Genomic DNA, 20,818 nt, shown 5'->3' with positions numbered 1-20,818 from the left:
ATGCAGGTTTATATGCACTCTCAGCCTCATTTACTTCTTCCGGTAAGTGAAGGCAGTAATCCTTACCTCTAAATGCTGTTGTAGAACAGGACAAGGTTACTAATGCATAAATTTTATTTCATTTCTTTTCTGTAGTATACATTGCCTGAAATTTAACAAGTTACATAATTTATAAAGAACCAGGAGATCACCTGTCATCTTCAAAATTAAAAGATTCATAGAGAATGTACGGAGATGTTTTGTTAGTTAATGTTTCATTTCACCTGCAATTATTTTTGTTCTTAATAACTGGAAAATGAACTATGAAGTTCATCATCAAAAACGTCAACACTTGGTTTATCTCTAGCTTCCTACCATTTATCGTTGATTTTTCCACGAATTGTTCTCTTCCAGAGAACGAAATCAACAAAGAAAATGACATAAAACTTTATCAGCCTCTATGGTAACAAATTTAACAAGGAAACAACCTGAACTATGGAACAAAATGAGTTCAGACTCCTAATCCAAGTCTGCTGATGACTTAAAATCCTTGAAGCCAAGCACAGATGCTATGGAAATCAGAGTTTTAGGTTTTAGGCAAATGACAGAGACAACACTGGTTCCTTTCGGTGAGAAATAATTGGAGTCATGGTAGGGAGCTATTTAAAAAAAAAATGAATTGTAGATGTAAAAAATATCTTTCTTTTTATTTATGTCTTTTCTTATGAGGTGCTGAGGATGGAACCCAGAGCCTCACCTGTGCAAGGCAAGTGCTCTGCCACTGAGCTACAACCCCAGCCCAGTGAGGAGCTATTGAGAAGGAGATTTAGTATTCCTTAAATGTCTCTAAGTTTTCAATATCGTCAGCACCTCAGTGCCTCCATGCTCATTAAAAATCCACATAAATGTGCTTTAAAAACTGACAAAAGGGTAGCCTTCAGGTGAGTACTTGGATGGCAGGAACATCTCTGGAAATAGCTCACCTGTTCTTTGCCTAACCAAGCCTCTAGAGTGAGGGCAGATCATGTTTCAAAGCTTTTAGATAGGAAAAGGAACGCTCACAAAATGGGAAAAGATACTTGTGGGGAAGGAAAAAACTGGAATGTGAGAAAACAGCGGAAAGCTACCTTAAAAGGGTTTATTTAGTACATTGAAAACCATAATGTCAAGGAGAAGTGGATCTTTCATTCATGTAACCAGCTGAGGAAATTCTGCCTCTAAGCCTCTGCTAGTTTTAAGTTTAGGAAAGAGGAAAGACTTATTTTGATAAATGGGGATCCCATTCATAGCTGATGACTTATAACTTTAGAGGTTAAAATAACACTGAGTCCTTTGAGCCTGGGGGTTCTTTTGAAATTAGCATGGAGTGGACACTTCCTTATTGAATTATTTTCTTTTGCTCCATTTGTAATCCCCCTTGATTTCTCCTTTATCCCTGCCTTCTTTCCTTCTTTCCTTTCTTGTCTTGCTTCTCTAGATAAGACTTAATTTGTATTTCTTGAGCAAGAACCGTGCCCATATTGGACTTACCATATTCCTTTACCCCTAAGAAAAAAGTAAAAGACCAAGATACATCACTACTGACTTACATATAGAAATACCAGGTATAACCATGTGAGGTTGAAAAAAAAATAATAGAACTATCAGGTCATTTTGGAAGGGGTAAACTGAAGAATTAATTCAAGTGAAGAGAGACACACAGGATATTAATAAGAGGTAGTGAAAATAATTTCATAAAAATGCAATTTTTAAACAGCAATGCTTAAGATACTGAAGATTCAGACCACTTGTGGGATAGCATAAAACATGTGGGGTAAAAGGCACACTCATACATTGCTGGTGAGACTGCAAATTGGTGCAACCCCTATGGAAAGAAGTATGGAGATTTCTCAGAAAACTTGTAATAGAACTACCATTTGACTGGCTTTCCCACTCCTCAGTTTATACTCAAAGGACTTACAATCAGCATACTACAATGACTCAGCCACATCAATGTTTATAGCAGCTCAATTCACAATAACTAAACTATAACCTAGATACCTTTCAAAAGATGAATTTATAAACAAAGTTTGGTGTATGTACATAATGGAATATTACTCAACCTTAAAGAAGAATGAAATTATGGCATTTGCTGGTAGATGGATGGAACTGGAGAATATCATGCTAAGTGAAATATACCAATCCAAAAAACCTAAGGCCAAAAATTTTAAGGAAATTTTTTAGGAATTTGCAGGTGCTAATTCATGATAAGGGTGGAGTAGGGAAGAACTGAGGTGCTTTGGATTAAACATAGGAGAGTGAAGGGGGGCGGTGTTTGAGGTTATGAAGGATAGTAGAATGAATTAGACATTACCCTATGTGCCTATATGATTGCATGACCAGTGTCACTCTACATCAGTTACAACCAAAAGAATGAGAAGTATGATGTGTCAAATGCATCCTACTATCATGTATAACTAATTAGAACACAAATTTTAATTGATTTAAAATATTTTAGAGACTAAGAAAGAAGTTGAGATATGATTTAAAAAAGAGAAGTAACTATCTTTGTTGGAACATGGATACAAGATCCCTGTTTTCTGGCCAAAAAAAATCATGAAAACATAACAGCATTGATCTTTAAATATTTTATATTAAATCTTTAGTGAATCTTTTCACACAGTGAAAAATCACATTTTGTTTGTTAAAACTCTAGGTTTTAGAAGTCCAAAGAACATTGGACTTTCCTCATGTGTTTTTAGAGCAATGTTTTTTAATGTTTTCACCACTCATAGACATGTTTTTTAAAATCACTTCTGGAATAAGTCATGAGAGGAAGTGGGAGCTGGAGTTAGCATTAGCTATGGTGTCATAATGAATTATGGTCCCTAATCAGTCAATCTTCAGGTTATGCATGGTTAAAGAGTCTAGAACCAAGTAAGAGAATAAATATATAAGTGATGTTTCATTAGCTTTTCTTCATATCATCATATAGAAAAATGATTCCCATCTTTGGATTTGGGAGTTGGTAGGCATGCACGTCCTTGTACACTGGACTGCATTCTTTCATAAGTAAAATTCATTCAATTTGTTAAAGAAAGTATACTTGTAATTTTATTTATCTTCTCAATCTTAATTTTTCAGTTTTTTTCTTCCTGGCATGTTTTGCAATGTGATTTGTTTTTACTGATTATCCTGTTACCAAAATAACCTACACATTGGGGTTTTTATATATAGAAGCAGGTTTTCATATATCTACACAAGTATCACCAGAAAAAAATTCTATATTTAGAGTTAAAATAAATTCACCAGCAGGAAATGATCCATGAATAATAACAATTTTAAGGAAAATTTTTAGGACTTCCTAGAATTAGTATCCATATGTTGGTGTTGGCTATGAGATACAGTACACATCCTTCTGATGATGCTTTTAATATCTTATTTAAGAGTTTATGGGGGAAAAAAGTTATTCTTGGTTTCAAATATAGCCTCTGTTTCTCTTCCAATTTTTTCATGCTCAGCTAGTTTAAAAATTGTATTCATCATGGGCTTTCCTGAACTACTTCTCACAATCCTAAAGATTAAATGTACATATTTTTATTAATAAAAACACTTTAACCTCCCAGGGTATTTCTTGTTCGTTAAAATACGCTACAATACATTAAATGCAAGTGCTTGGATTCCTTTAATATCATTACCAGAATGGTGTTTTAAGGTGAAAATACAGACCTGTCCCACTTTCACCCTAGGAGTACAAAAAGCCATTTAGTCCTGGTCCTTTCCAGGAGACTCTTTTGTTACCCAAGACAATGTTTCGTGGCAGTGGAGGTCAAACACTCAGAATTCAAAGCATCCGTGTAATCACCTGCATCATGCTTTTCATTTGTGCGGGTCTCCCTGTGTCTTCTACAGGGTCCACCCCAGACTCCGTGATTTTTACTGTAATACCTGTGGTTTCATGTTTGATAGTGCCCATGGCCTGTCACTGATCAAAAGTCTTTTAAAAACTCATGGCCTTTTGAACTCACCTCTAAATCCTCCCCATTCTAAGCCCATCTCATCTTTCCAAAGCTATTTTACTCTTAGAAACTCCCCCTCTCACAATTATAAAGCCCCCTATTAGTACTTAAACATACAAGTTATTGTAGGTCTATAATTTTGAATCCTTGATCTCTGCTTAAAATTGTCCAGGAGCCTATCTAAGCCTTGCCATTCCTCCAGACCCTGACTACAGTATCCTGGCACCATAGTCTGAATTCATAGTATGGATTGTCCACTTACCACTTATTAGGTACTTACCAAATGCTTTCTTATATTGTTACATTTTAGCTTATATCTAATCTCCCAAAAGAGACAATAAACCTCACAATGTGATGTTCTACAAGATAATACCATTTTGCATAACTTCACATCATTATGGCCTGGTAGAATGTTTTTTGCATATGGTTTATGAATCATTTCTATGTTTAATAACTATGATGATAACTATAAACCATTGCAATTTAGTACTAAAAGCAGTTCCAAGCCTTTCTAATAGTAATCAAATAGTCTAGAAATGGGAAAATATAAATTTTCAATACTATTCCAAAAGAAGGTAACAGAAAACTCCAGAAATCTAAGACAATTATTTCATGTTTTTAAATTATAAATCAAAACTTCTCTTCTCACTCTCTCAGCTTTCTCATCTCGGCAATGTAGCCTTTGTTGCTTACCAGTGCCATAGTCATGTGTGCTCTTCTTCAGATGCCAGAAACTGGGAAAGTAAATGTTCACTTTCTATTGAAATTCTGAAATGTCACTAGTATCATTTTCTCATTTACTTGTCAACTTTTTTTTTTATCAAATGCTTATTATTTGTTGGGCAATTAGGCTTCTTTCATTGACCTGAATACACACAAGCCCTGTCAGAAACAAATTTTTAGCGCTAATCACAGCTTTCATGTAACACATCAGACCCTGTTATTTTGAAAATGACATGACCAATAATGGGGTCCTTTAATCTGAACTTTTTAAAGACTACTTAGAGAGATGAATAAATATATTGATACAAAGATTTTTTTGTCACTATACGGATCTGAATATATAATTATTACACTGTTCTTTAAATTTAAAAGTTTTAGTATCTTACAATTCTGAGCTGATTTTCTTTTAAGTTTTTTTTTGTGTGTGTGAATCCACCAAGAATGTAAAAGATTAGTTGTGATTTTGATGTATTTTGTGCTCTCAGGTCATGTTCATTATATCAAAAGTTATGATTTTGAGCTCAAAATTTACAAAATATACAGGAATTAAATAACCCATTGATTACGCTTGGAGTAGATAAAGCTCAGGAATTCCTATTGCTTTTAAAACATATTTAAGACAAGCCATAGACAGTTGAAAATATTTGTGAGAGTCTTAACTGATAAAGGACTATTATTCAAAATATACCAAGAGCCTATACAGCTCAATAATAAGTAGCAAACTACTGGATAAGTGTGCCAAACACCTTGACAGACACCTCACCAAAGAATACATGCGGATGGCATGGAAATATGGGAAAGGAGGCTCAATTTCAATATCACAGAGGAAATGTGAGTTAGACAACAATGAACTATCACCATGCACCTATTACAATGGCCAAAATCCAGAACATGACACTACCAAATTCTGTCAAGGATGCCAAGTCACAGGAATCCCTACTCATTACTGGTGGAAATGCAAAATGGCATAACCAATAGGGAGAGAGTTTGGGAGTTTCTTATAGAACTATACATACCCTTACATACAATCGAGACATTGTAATCCTCATTATATATATACCCAAATGAATTGAAAACTTATGTCCACACAAAACCTGCACATGGATGTTTATAACAGCTTTTTTTGTCATTGCCCCAAACTTGGACACAACCAAGTTGTCCTTGGGTAGGTGAATGGGTCAAAGACTGATTTAGCCAGACAAAGGAATACTATTTAGTGCTAAAAACAAGCTATTGAGAATGAAAAGACACTAAAGGAACTTAAAAGAAGTCAATCTAAAAAGCCTACATACTGTGTCATTCCAACTACATGGAATTCTGGGAAAGAAAAACTGTGATGACAGCCAGAGGAACATGGTAGCCAGTGTTTTGGAGGTGAAAGGAATGAATATGTAGAGCACAGAGGATTTTTAAGGCAGTGAAATGATTCTGAATGATATGATAATGTGGGCACATGTCATATATTTGCCAAAACCCACAGAATGTATATTACAAAGAGCAAACACTAATGTGAACTGTGGACTTCAGGTGATAATGATTCTCTATAGAGGCCTTCCTCTATAACCTCATCACCAGAAGTAAGGAAAATACCAACTTGGTATTTCAGATTACTGAAAGCAATGGTCATAGTCCTGCCTCCTTGAACTTACGCCACTCAGGAGAAGTGCATGCTGAAGATCAAGCACTCTAAAGCGCTTCAGTGTCGTGTCCAGTTTTTGGTAACGAAACATTAAATGGCTAAGATTGTAAGAAAAAAATAGAAAGCATTGGTCTGTTCTCATAATTGCCCCTGCAAATCTACCTATGGACCTAGTTCTTCTGCCACTGGAAAAAAATAAACAGCACACCTATTCTTGTGGTGACCCTCAAATAGTAAAAGCTATCTGTCGTCACTATTGTTCCCCAAATAGTTTCTGTTCAGAAAGGATTATGTCCTTCTGAATAAAAAGTCCAAATTTTTTTTCAAAATTAAGCTTTTCCCTTTCTACATGGAAAAGTTGTAGGCTCAGTGTTTTACTTTAGTAATGGCCCCTGGGTTTTTTTCTGTTTTTTTTTTTTCTCCAAAGACACTTGACTTCATTAATTTCTCCTGTATGTATGACTTAGTGGGTGTATCTTCTCTGTTCACTGTATTACAATTCTTCCCTCAAACCATGGGAATGTGTGTCACTACTCTCAGCCATTATCCCCCACCAATAGTTCTTCTGGGAAAGCACTAATAAAAAGGCCATTTAGCTCTCTATTTTGATGGCCCACTTCTGCTCTTAGAACCATCAAATGTAGCAATTCAGTTTGCTTCCAAACATTGCCTACTTTTTGTTTGGCCACTAAGCAGGTAGCTCCAACACCAGGCTTTATTTTGAGACTTATTAAACCTGAACCAGATACTAGTTGCTGTTTCTCCCAGGTTCCAAGGGATGCTTAAAGCCTTTCTCAATGGTCTCAAAAAGAAGCAAAAATATCCCCTCTCTCCCCCAGTCACCACTGTGAAGTTGGTGACACTTAGCACCTCAAACAGAATCCTCCTTATAGTCTCCAAGTTCCTTGGCCATTCCAGCTCAACCTTTACATATTCTCAATGTCAGTAAGAGTCTCAAGGTCACTAATCATGATTTAAGACATTATTCTATCTAGAGTCTACCTAGTCACACTAGTGCTTTACTCTCAGTTTTGAGTGAGAGTAGTTGGCTCCTATTATTATGTGGCCTCAACTGTCATTGAGGCTAAAAGAGTTCAAGTTCCACCATTGGCTCACTCTTAGGATTTGTGAATAAAAATCATAACTTGCAGAGTAATAGAACATGTTTCCTTTTAACCATTATCTTCCCAGAATATGACATTTTTTCCATATTCTATTGATAGTTTCTTGGTGTATGTGACTATAAGCTCTCTGAGTTCAGAAACTGTACCTTTTATTCTAGTTGTAGCTGTGAATCACCTACATAGTGAAATTCATCTAAAGAGTTATTGATGTATTATCTCCACCCTGCAAGAATTTGCTAATGGTATTCCATGAAAAAAGAATACTATGACTGAATTCACAGAAGTTGATGAAATTGAAGAGACACTGATTTGCCAAAACACAGTCTGCCTCTATATCCACATATTCTGCATCCAGACTCAACCAACTGACATTTTATATAAAGGAATTTGAGCATCCTTGGATTTTGGTATCTTCAGGGATTGAGGGTCCTGAAACCAATTCCCTATGGATACAGAGGGACAACTAGAATAAAAAGGAGGAAAATAAGCTATATTGTCTTTTACTACATAAAGATTTTATAAATATGAGCATTAGCTACAAGTGAAATGCTGCCACATTGAAATACAACTTTGAGATTTAAAATGTATAAGTAAATATTCTGACAAGGAAAAAATATACAGCAGATTTATAATATAAGACTTTAACCTGATGATAGTTTAAATCATTCCCTTTTTAATATTCATGATCCCTAATGGTAAAGACATTTCAGTATTACAATTAATGCACAAATAGAAAACAATTCAGTCCCAAATAAGCTGACATTTATGAAGTAATTCTCATCCTTATAAATTGCCTTCTTGCAGGAAACAGACCTTATCCTGACTTTTAATATTTCAATGCACCGATCTTGGTGGATGGAGAATGGACCAGGATGTATGGTGACGTCAGTGACACCCGCCCCAGACTGGGCCCCAGAAGACCATCGCTACATCACGGTCTCAGGGTGTTTTCTGGAGTACCAGTACATAGAAGTGGCTCATAGTGCCCTCCAGATTATCCTCGCAGTAAGTGTTGACAGCCAACCACTTCCTCTAGTGCTTCTGGAATTTGTTTTATTTCTGGGCAAACTCAGTGCACACAAAGGGAATGTGTGTGTGTGTGTGTGTGTGTGTGTGTGTGTGTGTGTGTGTGTGTTCCTCCTAATTAATGCCACTTTTATTAAGAATATGTTAAACCAAGCCATCCTCTGGACTATGCATGCTGATTTTTTTCATCAATCATTAATTGGCCTTCAACATCATCAGCATTTTTCATAGGAAATCTAATCAGTCAAGATTAAATTATCTGATTTGGTAGAATTTTCCAAAGATCTACAGGAATATCAGAGAGTTTTCACAGCTAACATTCAACTTACCTAAACACATGAGATTTCAATGCACCTTCTCCCTCAGTGTTTCTTCTGGAAGTGCCAGCACATGGATTTCTTTCTTCCTCTGCCCTATGCCGTACTTCCTTCTTCCTAGATTTCCCCTGGGTACTGTCCATCACTTATTATCCACACTCCTCCTTTCTGAACAAGTCATCCTTCCTTGAAACTCTATCTAGACTTTCATGCTGCCATGTTTCATAGGATTGTACCAAAAAAAGAGTCCTCCGATCAGGAGGAAGTAGGAGAATAAATAACAAATTCATGTAATGTATGCTTATGTTATATAAAATAAGTTATATTAGATTGCATTATTATGAAAAATATAAATAAAGACATCTCTTTCTCAAGAAGAACTATCACTAAGGTTAATTGCATAATATTGTAGGACTTACATTGTTAAGGCAACTTTGTTTTATATGAATCCATTTAATCATTTCAGATTCTAGAGCCACACGTATTTTTTTAGATTCCATATAGATCTGCAGTTGAGGTTCATAGTCTTACAATTGTTAGCCAAAAATAATTCAAGTGCAATCTGATGTTTATCTCTTTCTTCAGTGAATTACTTTGAGGGTGATATGGACTCCCAATTGAATAACAGGTGATATGGACACCCAATTGAATAACAGGAGATAATAAGTTCTGCATATAAAGGCAGTAATCATTTTATATAAAATTATTTAAGAGTTAAAACCATTAAATATGGATGTTATGATAGACTACATGTATGCAGTGCTACTAAAACATTTCCTAAGTCTTTGTGACTAAATATCATACAGGTTTATTCCCTGTGTCAGCAGGAGGCTCTACACTCATTGTCAATAAGGATACAAGCCTAGTGTAATAACCACAAACCCAATTATCATTGGGTTGCCATGCCCAAGATCACAGAAAGATATGCATGATCCATATTGGTACATGCATGGTCCTTCCAGGGAGAAGCAGCTCATTCTTCACAGTTTATTGTCTAGCACTATAGTCATACAGTCCCATCAATCACAAAATAGCCAAGAAGGAAGAACTCGAAATATTTCAAGAACAATATGAATAAATTCCAGAAAATTTGAATTATGTTCTTAGCTAAAGTACTAAGTGATCTTTCCCTAATATGTCCAACCTGAGACAATTCTTCAAATAAACAAAATTTTCTGTATTCATGTTGAAATCTAAAATGGTTCATTTTTGCTTATCTTAAAGACAAGTTCGATTTGGTGAAATGAAAGTAGTTATTTCATTTTTTTAAAATCCATTTAAATAGTGTTAAATCTCACATGAGAAAAGTGAAACATTTCTGAGACTCTGAGACAAATTAAATGTCAATACAAATGTTTTAGAGTAGGGTTTTAAACAAAATTTTATTTGAATTATCCTTCCCATCCCTTTTTTACAATATCTTCAACATTTTGGCAAACTTTCACCTATATTTTAAGGATGATGTGAAGATGCAGTTTACTTGTAAGGACAGTTATATATGACTCTTTAAGAGGATTATTGGAATTTGTGTGTGTGTGTGTGTATGTATAACTATATTCACATAAAATTTTGGCAAAGGGAATTTGCAAAGAAGTGCATTTGGATATGAAAGCATATGTTGAGTCTGTCATACTGCCCAGAGAAAAACACTTTTACATAAGTAAAATTAATCTGTAAAGTCAAGGTGACTAGAATGTGAAGGTGAATGAAAGTCCCTAAGAACAGATGGGGAAAATAATTCCGATGGCTTTCCCTTCTGTCTACACTGTCCCCCAGTGGAGTGAAAAATTTATTTTAACCAAGTATCAATGGCTGTGGCACCTTTATCTCTTTCTCTTCACCAGGTCTTCCTTTGGCAGGGAGGGGTTCTTTTGTGATGCTGATTCAGGAACACCAGAGACTAAGTTACCAACTTTCTTACCTAAGAAACTATCCATGGAAGTTTTAGCACTTTGGGACTTTAGGCTTGCTTGTCTAGCCACCTTGGGCTGAAAATGCCCGCTACACAAAATACTTAGTCAATCTGAGTTGATAATGCAAACCCACCTAAAAGGTCTTATCTTAAAATATTTGCTCTGCCTATTCATTGGAAACAGCCCAAAGACTTTTTTAAAAATGTATTTCAAATGTACATGCTTTATTAAACCTCTTGTTTTCATTGCATAATTTTACTATTTTGTTTTATTTTTTATTGGTTGTTCAAAACATTACAAAGCTCATGACATATCATCTTTCATACATTTGATTCAAGTGGGTTATAAACTCCCATTTTTACCCCAAATACAAATTGCAGGATCACATCAGTAGCAGAATACAACAGTCACTAATATGGCATTATGTAAAAATGTGAATGTGTAACCGATATGAACCAAAGACTTTTTCCTGTACTCATCCTGATCTCTTCTGCTCTAATTATTGACTAATTAAATAGTGTCTGGATTCTCTGCTCCTCCCCTTTTGTATTATCCGGATCATCCTTCTGACAATCAAATATTCAGTTCAATCCAATATAGGGAACACTCCTGAGTGCTTGTCCCCTGGGATATCTAGAAAAGCAAAGACAACAGTATCCCTGACATGAAGGATATTATAGTTAAAAATGGAGCAGAGTTCCTGAGGGCACAAACCAGGTGCAAACGGACACATTTCAGGGTCGTAAGAGACAGGGGATGCAGCAGTTCATGCAGTTTGGGGCATAGTCTTGGCTTCTTAGTTTCATCCCACTTTTTGTAAGGTCAGCTAAACTCTCACTTTTATTGTTTTCGTCATCCCAGATTTCCTTTTGGGATATCTGGCTTAGACTTGCTTTCATAAACTGCTGCTTTCCCAACTATTGCTCTTGATTAACTCCAAATCTCTCCAGCTCTTTTTTTCTCCACTCTCACTCAGCCTTTCTTTCACAGATTTCTGACCTCCCAGAATGCCTATCACAGCGTTGTTCAGTTTTCTGCCAATCAACTTTTGGCTGATTTTGAAATTAGCATTCATAGAGCCCACATTTGCATCTCACATACATAGACATCTCCCATTTACAGCCAAAGGAAGATGAGTATAATATTCTCATAATTGAGAAGAGGGGCTATTAATCACACAGCCTCCAGCCAAGCAAAAAAGTCTGCCAGAGCATCATAATGATGAGCCAGGAGTAAGGTTTCCAGATTTCTCCTCCTCCAGCAGTCTTTTTCTCCAGTTAGTATCAGATACAACACTCAGAAGGCATACAGGTGTGCACAATTTTAATAAAACCATTTTAAAAAAACCCCACACTTACCAAGAAATAAAATGTGTGTAGGGAAAGTACAGAGATCAACTAGGGAGATGGTGTTGTTTACATTACAAGATAATTGATTGGATTTCTTAATGCATGATTGGTTAGAAAATATGTTCACATGAATTTAATCTTATGACCGTGTAACCATCCTATGAGTGCAGCATAACAGGTTAGAAACCTTTCCTAAGATGTTTAGCTAGTAAAGAGGGATTATGGATGTGCTCTTTCTTGTAACAAGGCTGAGAAATAGTCTTCAACCTGAATGCTGTAACAGCTAATGGAAAATGGATTACTGAAGTCTAAATGTTCAGAGTTTCTCAGCGGCAAAGAATGCTGTGATTGATTGGCTACATCTGCCATGGGTGAGGAGAATGGATATGTATGTACCTCATATTTATTATGCACACATTAGACTTACTCCCTGTAACCAACACAATGAAAAATGAATATGTTTTGCAAACAAATATACATAAATGGTATTTTAAGAGTGAACATGTATTACAATACCTGAAATAACTATATTTGTTAAAATACATGTTAAAATTCCCACTAATTCATTGATAAATAAAGCCTTTATTCTCTCTTTTCTTTAGCCACATCCAGAGAATCAATATTTCTAAATTTTATATAAACCTCTCCAACCAAAATTGCTTGGTCTTGTGTTCCTTTATTTCCTTTATTATTTCCTTTACTTCTGACATACTTCTAAATTCATGGCAGGTTGACTATTAATTTCTTTTAGGAGACTAGCAGAAGATATTGATAAAAATGTAAATAAGCTTACCGGTTCCAAAAGCCATTAGATATGGCTTAGAAATTATATACAAATTATCAAGGAAGTCATTGAAGAGTTTAGAAAACATTCCTTTTCTTTACTTTTTTTTTTTTTTGTACCAGGGATTGAACCCAGGGAGCCTTAACCACTGAGCCACATCCTCATCCATTTTTATTTATTTATTTTTTAATTTGAGACAAGTTCTTGCTAAATTTCTTAGGTCCTCCCTGAGTTGCTGAGGCTGGCTTTGAACTTGGGATCCTCCTGCCTCAGCTTCCCAAGCTGCTGGGATTGCAACAGTACATTACAACACCCAGTTAGAAAAAGTTCCAATACCCCTTGCACAGCTCATAGCTAAATCCAAGTATTCAAGTTCAACCTTCAGTTATATCTCGTCCCTATTTGGAAAACTTTGTATAGTGCATGAAATCATGATTTTCGTGTCAACTCGGCATTGCTATCAGTAATGTAAGCTTTATATCTAAGTTAAGAGCTTGTGTAGTTCTAAAACGAAAAGTGGAGAAATAGTATTTGCTGCTACTCAGCTACAGCTATATTCAGAAGTCATATGGTTGCCATGGGGATATCCTGTGTTCTATGTATTTAAACTGAAAAATTAAAACAGAATTTTAAGAAAAAAAGTAAGTTTGATCTGGTTGACTTTATGAACTAAATTAGCCAGATCTGCAGCTACATAGCTTAAGTAAAAATATACTCAAAGCACATGATTTTTAATTAAGAAAAAACATTTTATCAAAAAACATATTTGAAATTATATAATATTTCAATATTTCTAAAGTTTTTACATATATAAAATTAGGCTAGGTTCCTTTAAGAGATGGCTATAATTAATAGCTATTTATTATGTCTTGATAGTGTTTTTGGTATACTTCCCAGAAATTGTTGTTGCAAATTGAGCAATTTCCAATTCTTTGCTTTCATTAAAATTGAAAGAAAACCCTAATAAATTTGTAACTTGGTACATTATTTGAAATAATTTTTGTGATAGATAATTATAGAAATTGTGCTATGCAACTTAGGATAAGTTGTAGAAATTGGTCATTATAAAAACTGCATCTACTATTTAGGAAAAAGATTTTTCAGTACTTAAACCTAAAAAAAATGCTAGAAATTGAATCATGCTGAACTCTGTCCCATTCTAATATAAATAAAAAGAGATTTCAAATACAAATTTATTTTCATACATAATAATTTTGATCAGTTTGTACAGACTACTTTGTTTTAAATCAAGTGTGTAAAATAATAATTATGAGAATAGTATTATTATTAATATTCAGAATGAGAATTTTTTAACACTTTCTGCCTCATGGACCTGAGAAAAATATGAAATCGAAATCTATACATATTCAATGAATATACACACTTATACATATACATCTAAATTTATTACAAAGTAGTATGAGATACTGAGCAATAATACAACTTTCAAGTAAATAAACATATTTAATTAGAACAAAATTCTGTGAAAGCAGTGTAGAGGCAGTGCAAATTCAAAGAAAATGAACTACATAAAATTTATAATACTTAAGTATGTGTATGCATGTTAGGGTGAATTTCAAATCACAGTGATATTCTAATTTAATTGGACATATTTAAATGGATGACACTATAGATCTCTTTAAAATATACTAATATTTATAATATATCAAAATAAATACATCTTTTGCAGCTAAACTAGTTCATATTACTCAGAATGATGTATAGATTAAATAAAATCCTTATACAAATCTCAATGGCATTTTTTTTACAGAAACATAAAAGCAGTCCTAAACCTCATATGAAACCACAAAAATACTCTGAATAACCAAATCAGTTTTAAAAACCACAATGTTGGAAGTATCATTCTTCTCAATTTTAAAAGAATTACAAAGCTATAGTAATTAAAACAGCATGGTACTGACATAAAGACAAACATAGACCAGTGGAACAGAATGGAGCCCCCAAATAAATCCACACATATTTGGTCAACTGATCTTTTAAAAGAATTACAAAGCTATAGTAATTAAAACAGCATGGTACTGACATAAAGACAAACATAGACCAGTGTAACAAAATGGAGCCCCCAAATAAATCCACACATATTTGGTCAACTGATCTTTTACAAGGATGTCATTTAAACTAATAAAAAAATTATCAAGCTTACATTTCAAATATACTTAATTTTCAGGTAAAATTTTTAAAAATTCTCTCAGAATGTACAGCAACAGAAATGAGAACTACTCTAAAACAGTAAATTCAACTTGACTGAGAATAGAAATTTCTTTAGGTTTTTTTTCTTAAAGGATTGCCATGCCATAACTCCTAAAAATTTCGTTTCCTTAGACCTCAGGTAGAGTCTTTGGTAAATGTGATTTTTAAAATTTTCACTGAAAATATTAGTGCCTTCCCTTTCTCTTCACTGTTGATCCTTCTTACTTCCTGAATTTCTTAGAACCAGGTAGAGTCTGGTCAGGGAAGGTAACTCTCATTCCAAAGGGCATCAGGGCTCTGGCTGCCTCATCAAATTCTTCCTGGGTCTTGAAAATCATTTCCTTTTCTGGACATCAAGGTCAGGCCCTTCAAATAATGAGCTTCTTATCAAATAATGAATCTGTGCATCTATACCATGAGTTCTGTATTTCCACCAAAAGAGTGAGTTGGTATACTTCTAGAACTGTAAACTGAATCTTCTGATGACTAGTCCAGTGTTGAAGGTGATGCAATCATTTTCTTATTAAGACAAAACTGCTTGCTAACTACAGTACACAAGGGTTGGAGTGAAGACTGGGGCTCTTTCCCCACTTCCAGGTGGGCTTCACAGCTTGAGGCTTGGCTTGATTGTTGGACTTGCTACTCCAGCTGTGGTGCAGGTTTTCAGAAGCACAGATCTCCCTGTCAAAAGGTAGTGGCCCAAGAAACAAAATGAAAGTGGCATGTCTTTCTGTAGCATCAGAACAGTTTATGAAAATTTCAAAATATGAGGAAAAGAACAAAGTATTAGTATAAATAGGGAGTTTTTCCAAGGATACTTTCTGAAATAGGAGAATGGCAAATTGAATCCAGAAAGGATATTTTTTGATGCAATTGAATGTAACAAAACTTATAAATAAATAAGTTTTACAACTTATTTGAAAACTCCAACTGGATCTATCCCTGAAGAGTAAGAAATACTATTGTTATTGAATGAATACTATTCAATAGATATTAAAGTATGCAGTTTTCATGATTATTTTAACCAAAAGTTGGTTGACATATATAAGACATCGGGGCATTATCCTTTAAAAGGACATTGTTCAAAGGAATTTATTGAATAAGCTTATTTCTTATTCCTCTGAATCATAATAAATTCCTTTGAACAATATCGATTTAAAGGGTAAAGCCCTGATGTCTTATCTGCAGATGCCAATCAACTTTTGGGTATAGTAATCACAAAACAGTTAACAGCTTCTTGACTTTATTTTCCTTTATTACTGAAAAGTGCCCTTGTAAATTGTTATGTAGTTCTGTGAACACATGAAGAAGCAGAGTGCCAGAATTTAACCAGCCTCTGAGGTCAAATTAAATGTAAATTTTTTTAATATTCTCTGGTATTCCCTACATGCAAATTTAGAATTATAAGGTAAAATATTCACAGTCTGAGAGTAACAATCCTTAAATCTTATACCCAGTTGTATAATAAACTATTTTGTAATTATGAACTAAATGAGATAACATTACAGAAATTGCCTTGAAAAACAATAAAGGTAGAATTATTTATTTTCTCCTTAGCTCAGTTTCTTTCACTGCTCATTGAGAATACTTTAATCCTTTCAGAATAACTCATAATAACGTGCAAAAAATGAACTAAATCCTACTAAGTTTACTTACTCCTCAAATATTACCATGATTCTAAAAACCAATATAATACTATTTAGTGTTACTGCACCACTAGCCTATGTGCACAGACCCTTATCAATTATTGTAATCAGCATGCAATATCTATCTGTTCTGTATGTCATGCTTAAAGGACTTGCTTACCTCCTAAGCACTTCACTGTACCTGTGGGAATGTTAGGAAACACCACATAATAAACACATTAGTACAGTCAAATGGCAGTGATGATTAAAGACACGACCAATCACTAATAATTTTATTTTCTTAATAATAGGAGATTTAAATTGTATAAAGTATTGTGCATAAAATATGGTACAATGAACTGTGTACAATACTATTTTTATATTTAGTTGTATGATCATAAATTTGCTTCAGAATTAAATAAATTGTATTAAGTCACAAATTATTTTGTAAACAAGTGAAGTATATTAAAATACACTAAATATAGTATCTTGTGAAAAATATTACAAGTTATTGGCCTGAGAATGAAAAGTTGACATCTTCCTTTGAAATGTACAATACCATTGTCTTTTAGGATGTTTTTCCAGTCGTGATCAATTACTGTGATACAAAATTCTTAAGAAATACATCTTTGGTAGTAATTTCCTTCTCACTGGAAATTAAACACAGTGATAGAACAATAGTAGTAAGATCTGCTAGCGTTTCTAAGTAGGAGCATGGCATTCTCAAAGGAGGGATATAAACATGATTTATACTGACAGCTATAATATGAGGGATAATTTATTGTTTAGCATGTTATACTTGAATGGAAAAGAATAAAAATATGGGCAAACACACTTAGGCTAAATGGTGTTTACACAGTGGAAGAAGAGCCATCTGTGATATTTTCTCTGTACCTTTTGCTTTTACCAATCTTACAAACAGGATTTAAAATTCTTCTATTCTCAACCCACACACCCTTCCACATGGAAAGGTTTGCCATTCCTAGTCTGGATCCTCTCTTTCTCTCCCTTTCCTTAGCATCATGGCTGCCTTCTCCCTGACTCCGCCATTTGTCTTCTCCGCCACCCATCATACTAAATCCTTCTCAAGCAAGAATCTGAGAGTCAAGACCACAACTTTTCACACACATATGTTTATCACTTATAGTCCTCCTAGCGTAATTCATGATGATACATTTATTATACTTAATGAGGTAGTTGCCACATGATTATTTTTGTTAATGCTAATTGGAAACATGATTCCAGAGTCATGGAATTAAGTGGAGAATGCTATGGCTCCAAGGATATTATGAGTTTCTTTCTGTCTTCTTATATTCTGAAATATATGAATTGCTCTGCTCTTTTATATTGATTCTGAATAGCTCCACCTCTAAAGCTTGGGCTGCTTATTATTAGCAACTTTATAAATACAAATCATCCCTTTTTGCTCTCACTATCAAATGTCTTCCAATCATTCATCTTCACTTTCTCTACTTCTCTATCTACAACTTTATTGATTTCTTCATCACAGAATTATGGGTAAGTTCTCTTTTTGTTTTTAATTTCTAAATTTTACAGCTCACCCGTGCTGTAATTTCATGTTATTCTTTTAGTTGAATGCCATGTTTACATTGATTTAATCCTAATATACTATGTATTTACTATGAAAACTAATTTTAACTGAAATTATACTGTGAAGTACAGAAAAAATTCAAGTTAGTGATACAAAGTTGGTCGGGTATTCATTTTCAGCAATCACTTATTTCACAAACTTAGAAAAGTTTATGTTGCTTATAATTAAAAGATTTAGACAAGTTGTCAAAGAAAGCTTGATATTAAAAATGTCATAAAGGAGAGGGCAAACCATATGGAAAAATACATTGTCCTTATTGTCTTTAATTATGAGCATGTGATATGAGTTGAAATTACATAGATGTATTGCCCACATTTTCTTTGGTTCACACTTATACACTTAAAGTTCCAAAGTGCTGTAATAATTATCCTGGAACTGAGTTGGAGGATCCCCACTGAAGCAATGCTATAGATTTGTGTCCTGGGTAATAATATATCTCAGCTATCCAATTCAGTCCGAATGACAATGTATCACCAGCATAAGATGTGGAATAATGGATCATAAACTGCTGTCTGCTAATACACTCAGGAGCTTCATCAGTATCAAATTGACTAGTAGTCCACAGCAAGACCAAACAGCTTATCACCCCCTACTTTTATTCTTTTCCTGGTAGATAAAACTGAGCTCTGTGCAGAAGACACATTTTCTTCATTTATTAGCTGCACAGATTTCACTTATATGGAATTGATACAGAGACTCTTATTCATTGAGAAAGATGATTTTTTTTCCAGATTCAATTTATCATGTATTGAGCTTTATATTTCAGGATAAAGAGCTTTCCCAGGCTTCTTGCTTCTGGAGAGAGGTCAAATTGAAATGCCACAAAGCTATGTTCAAGTTTCAATTAAAAGTTGCAATCAGTTAAGTATGAGACACTACAACTTTCAGTGGGTACAGATTTTCAGTTTTCAAATGGTGGTTTAAAGTTGTGTAGATTTAATCTAAATATTCAAATTAAAAAGTTGATTCCTCCATATTCTTCAACTGCTTGGAGCTTGAAACTGCTTTATATACATTCTGCCAGTTAACAAATATTTGCTGAGTGCATTGGTATTCTCATTGGAGATGCAAGGGTGAGTCAAAGCCTCTGCTCCCATGCAATGTATGTTCTTATGAGAAGAGGCATGCATATAGTGTGTATAGAATATATATAGTATTTCCAATATGTAAATGCTCTGCTGATGAATAAAGCTGGGTAAGATAAAAGAGAGCCACTGGAGAATAGCCAGAGAAGGCCACTTAGATAGGTGACATTTTACCTAAATTCTGACTGTGTGTGAGGACTGAGCCATGTGGAGATGCAGCATTAAAGGTAGGACTATGGCCTCTACATGAGAGCACACGGGGAGTTGTGACCAGGTATGCAATCTGCAGTCAGCAAACACAGCTCACATACTCAAAAGTAAGTTCAGTTATTGAACTCTATTTCATATAATCTACTTTCTATTTAAATTCTGCTCTCTTTAATTGACTCATGACTTTCCTTCAGAATCTGATCATCCTTTCCACCCTCCATTTCTCATATTGGAATTAGCCTCAGACTTACTTGTTCAACTTTTTCTATTCGCCTTGCCTTCTTCCATTTCTCTGTTTCTGTCTGCCTGATGAGCCTGACATTGAGTCACTATTTCCCATCTCAAGTCTTCACTTTCCTGTTCTTCTCTACATCACTCTCAGTGGAAACAACATCATTCCTATTTCTGAAAGTTAGAATCATGTCCTCATCTTTACTCTTGCTTTGTTCTTTCCTCCTGTGTTAATAATCCAAATGCATTTACAAATCACTAAATTTTAGGAGAATATTAGTGACTTGTTCACCAGAAGCCAATTGTTTTCAAAATATCTCTAGAAAATGTTTATAGTTTTACATTTTACTTATTTAACCATTATAAAACCTATTTATCAGCATCCCATTGATGTTATATAAAATTTCTGTAGAAAAGAGTGACTTGCCTAGGATTGGATAGGCATGACTCATTATTATTATTCTTTCTAATGCAGCAATAGTTCGTATAAAACTTATAATATTGGGAAAGGTTTTTTTATTTGTTTATTTTTTGCTACCAACAATGGAATGCAATACCTTACATATACTACAAAAGTATTATATCACTTAACTGCACCCCCCCAACCTGGGAGGTGTTTTTCTAGGATTCATTCAATGAGAAAACGCTAAAATAATATTCGTTAGTAATATTAACTTTGTGTATCATTATATTAACCATAGTTTAAAAAATATTTTACTTGTAAATTATTATACTGCACTCTGCCAATGTAAACAGAAAAACTATTTGGTCATATAAATTATAAATTTAAAAAATCATTAAAATCTCTATTTGAATATATCTACATAAATATATAACTGAGATTAGTCTTTGCTTTTATTATTTTTTGTGATGTGTTATTGAGTTTTTTCCTTTTACATCCCATATGCTTACAGATGTTAATCTCCTGAGTAGCACAATTATTCTCCCAACAAAGGCAGTTTTTGCTTGGCTTTGCTTCGCTAAAATCCAGT

General features: G+C 34.2%; 1 protein-coding gene across 3 annotated transcripts in view; it reads left to right on the top strand.

The window, feature by feature from the left end:
• The window catches only part of Nkain2 (sodium/potassium transporting ATPase interacting 2), a 954,384-nt gene that overhangs the window by 778,858 nt on the left and 154,708 nt on the right, over window positions 1–20,818 (top strand). For 2 of the 3 annotated variants that reach the window (XM_078019252.1, XM_078019253.1), the window contains exon 4: window positions 8,268–8,468. In XM_078019252.1, the coding sequence (XP_077875378.1) occupies window positions 8,268–8,468 (201 nt within the window). Of the gene's footprint in view, window positions 1–8,267; window positions 8,469–10,650; window positions 10,770–20,818 lie in introns of those variants that run through there. The other variant, XM_078019254.1, reaches the window with a different exon arrangement.

This window comes from Ictidomys tridecemlineatus, chromosome 8, assembly GCF_052094955.1.
Source record: "Ictidomys tridecemlineatus isolate mIctTri1 chromosome 8, mIctTri1.hap1, whole genome shotgun sequence".
Classification (NCBI taxonomy): domain Eukaryota; kingdom Metazoa; phylum Chordata; class Mammalia; order Rodentia; family Sciuridae; genus Ictidomys; species Ictidomys tridecemlineatus.
Note: the sequence above shows the minus strand (reverse complement) of the source record. Positions and strands in the feature narration are given on the sequence as shown.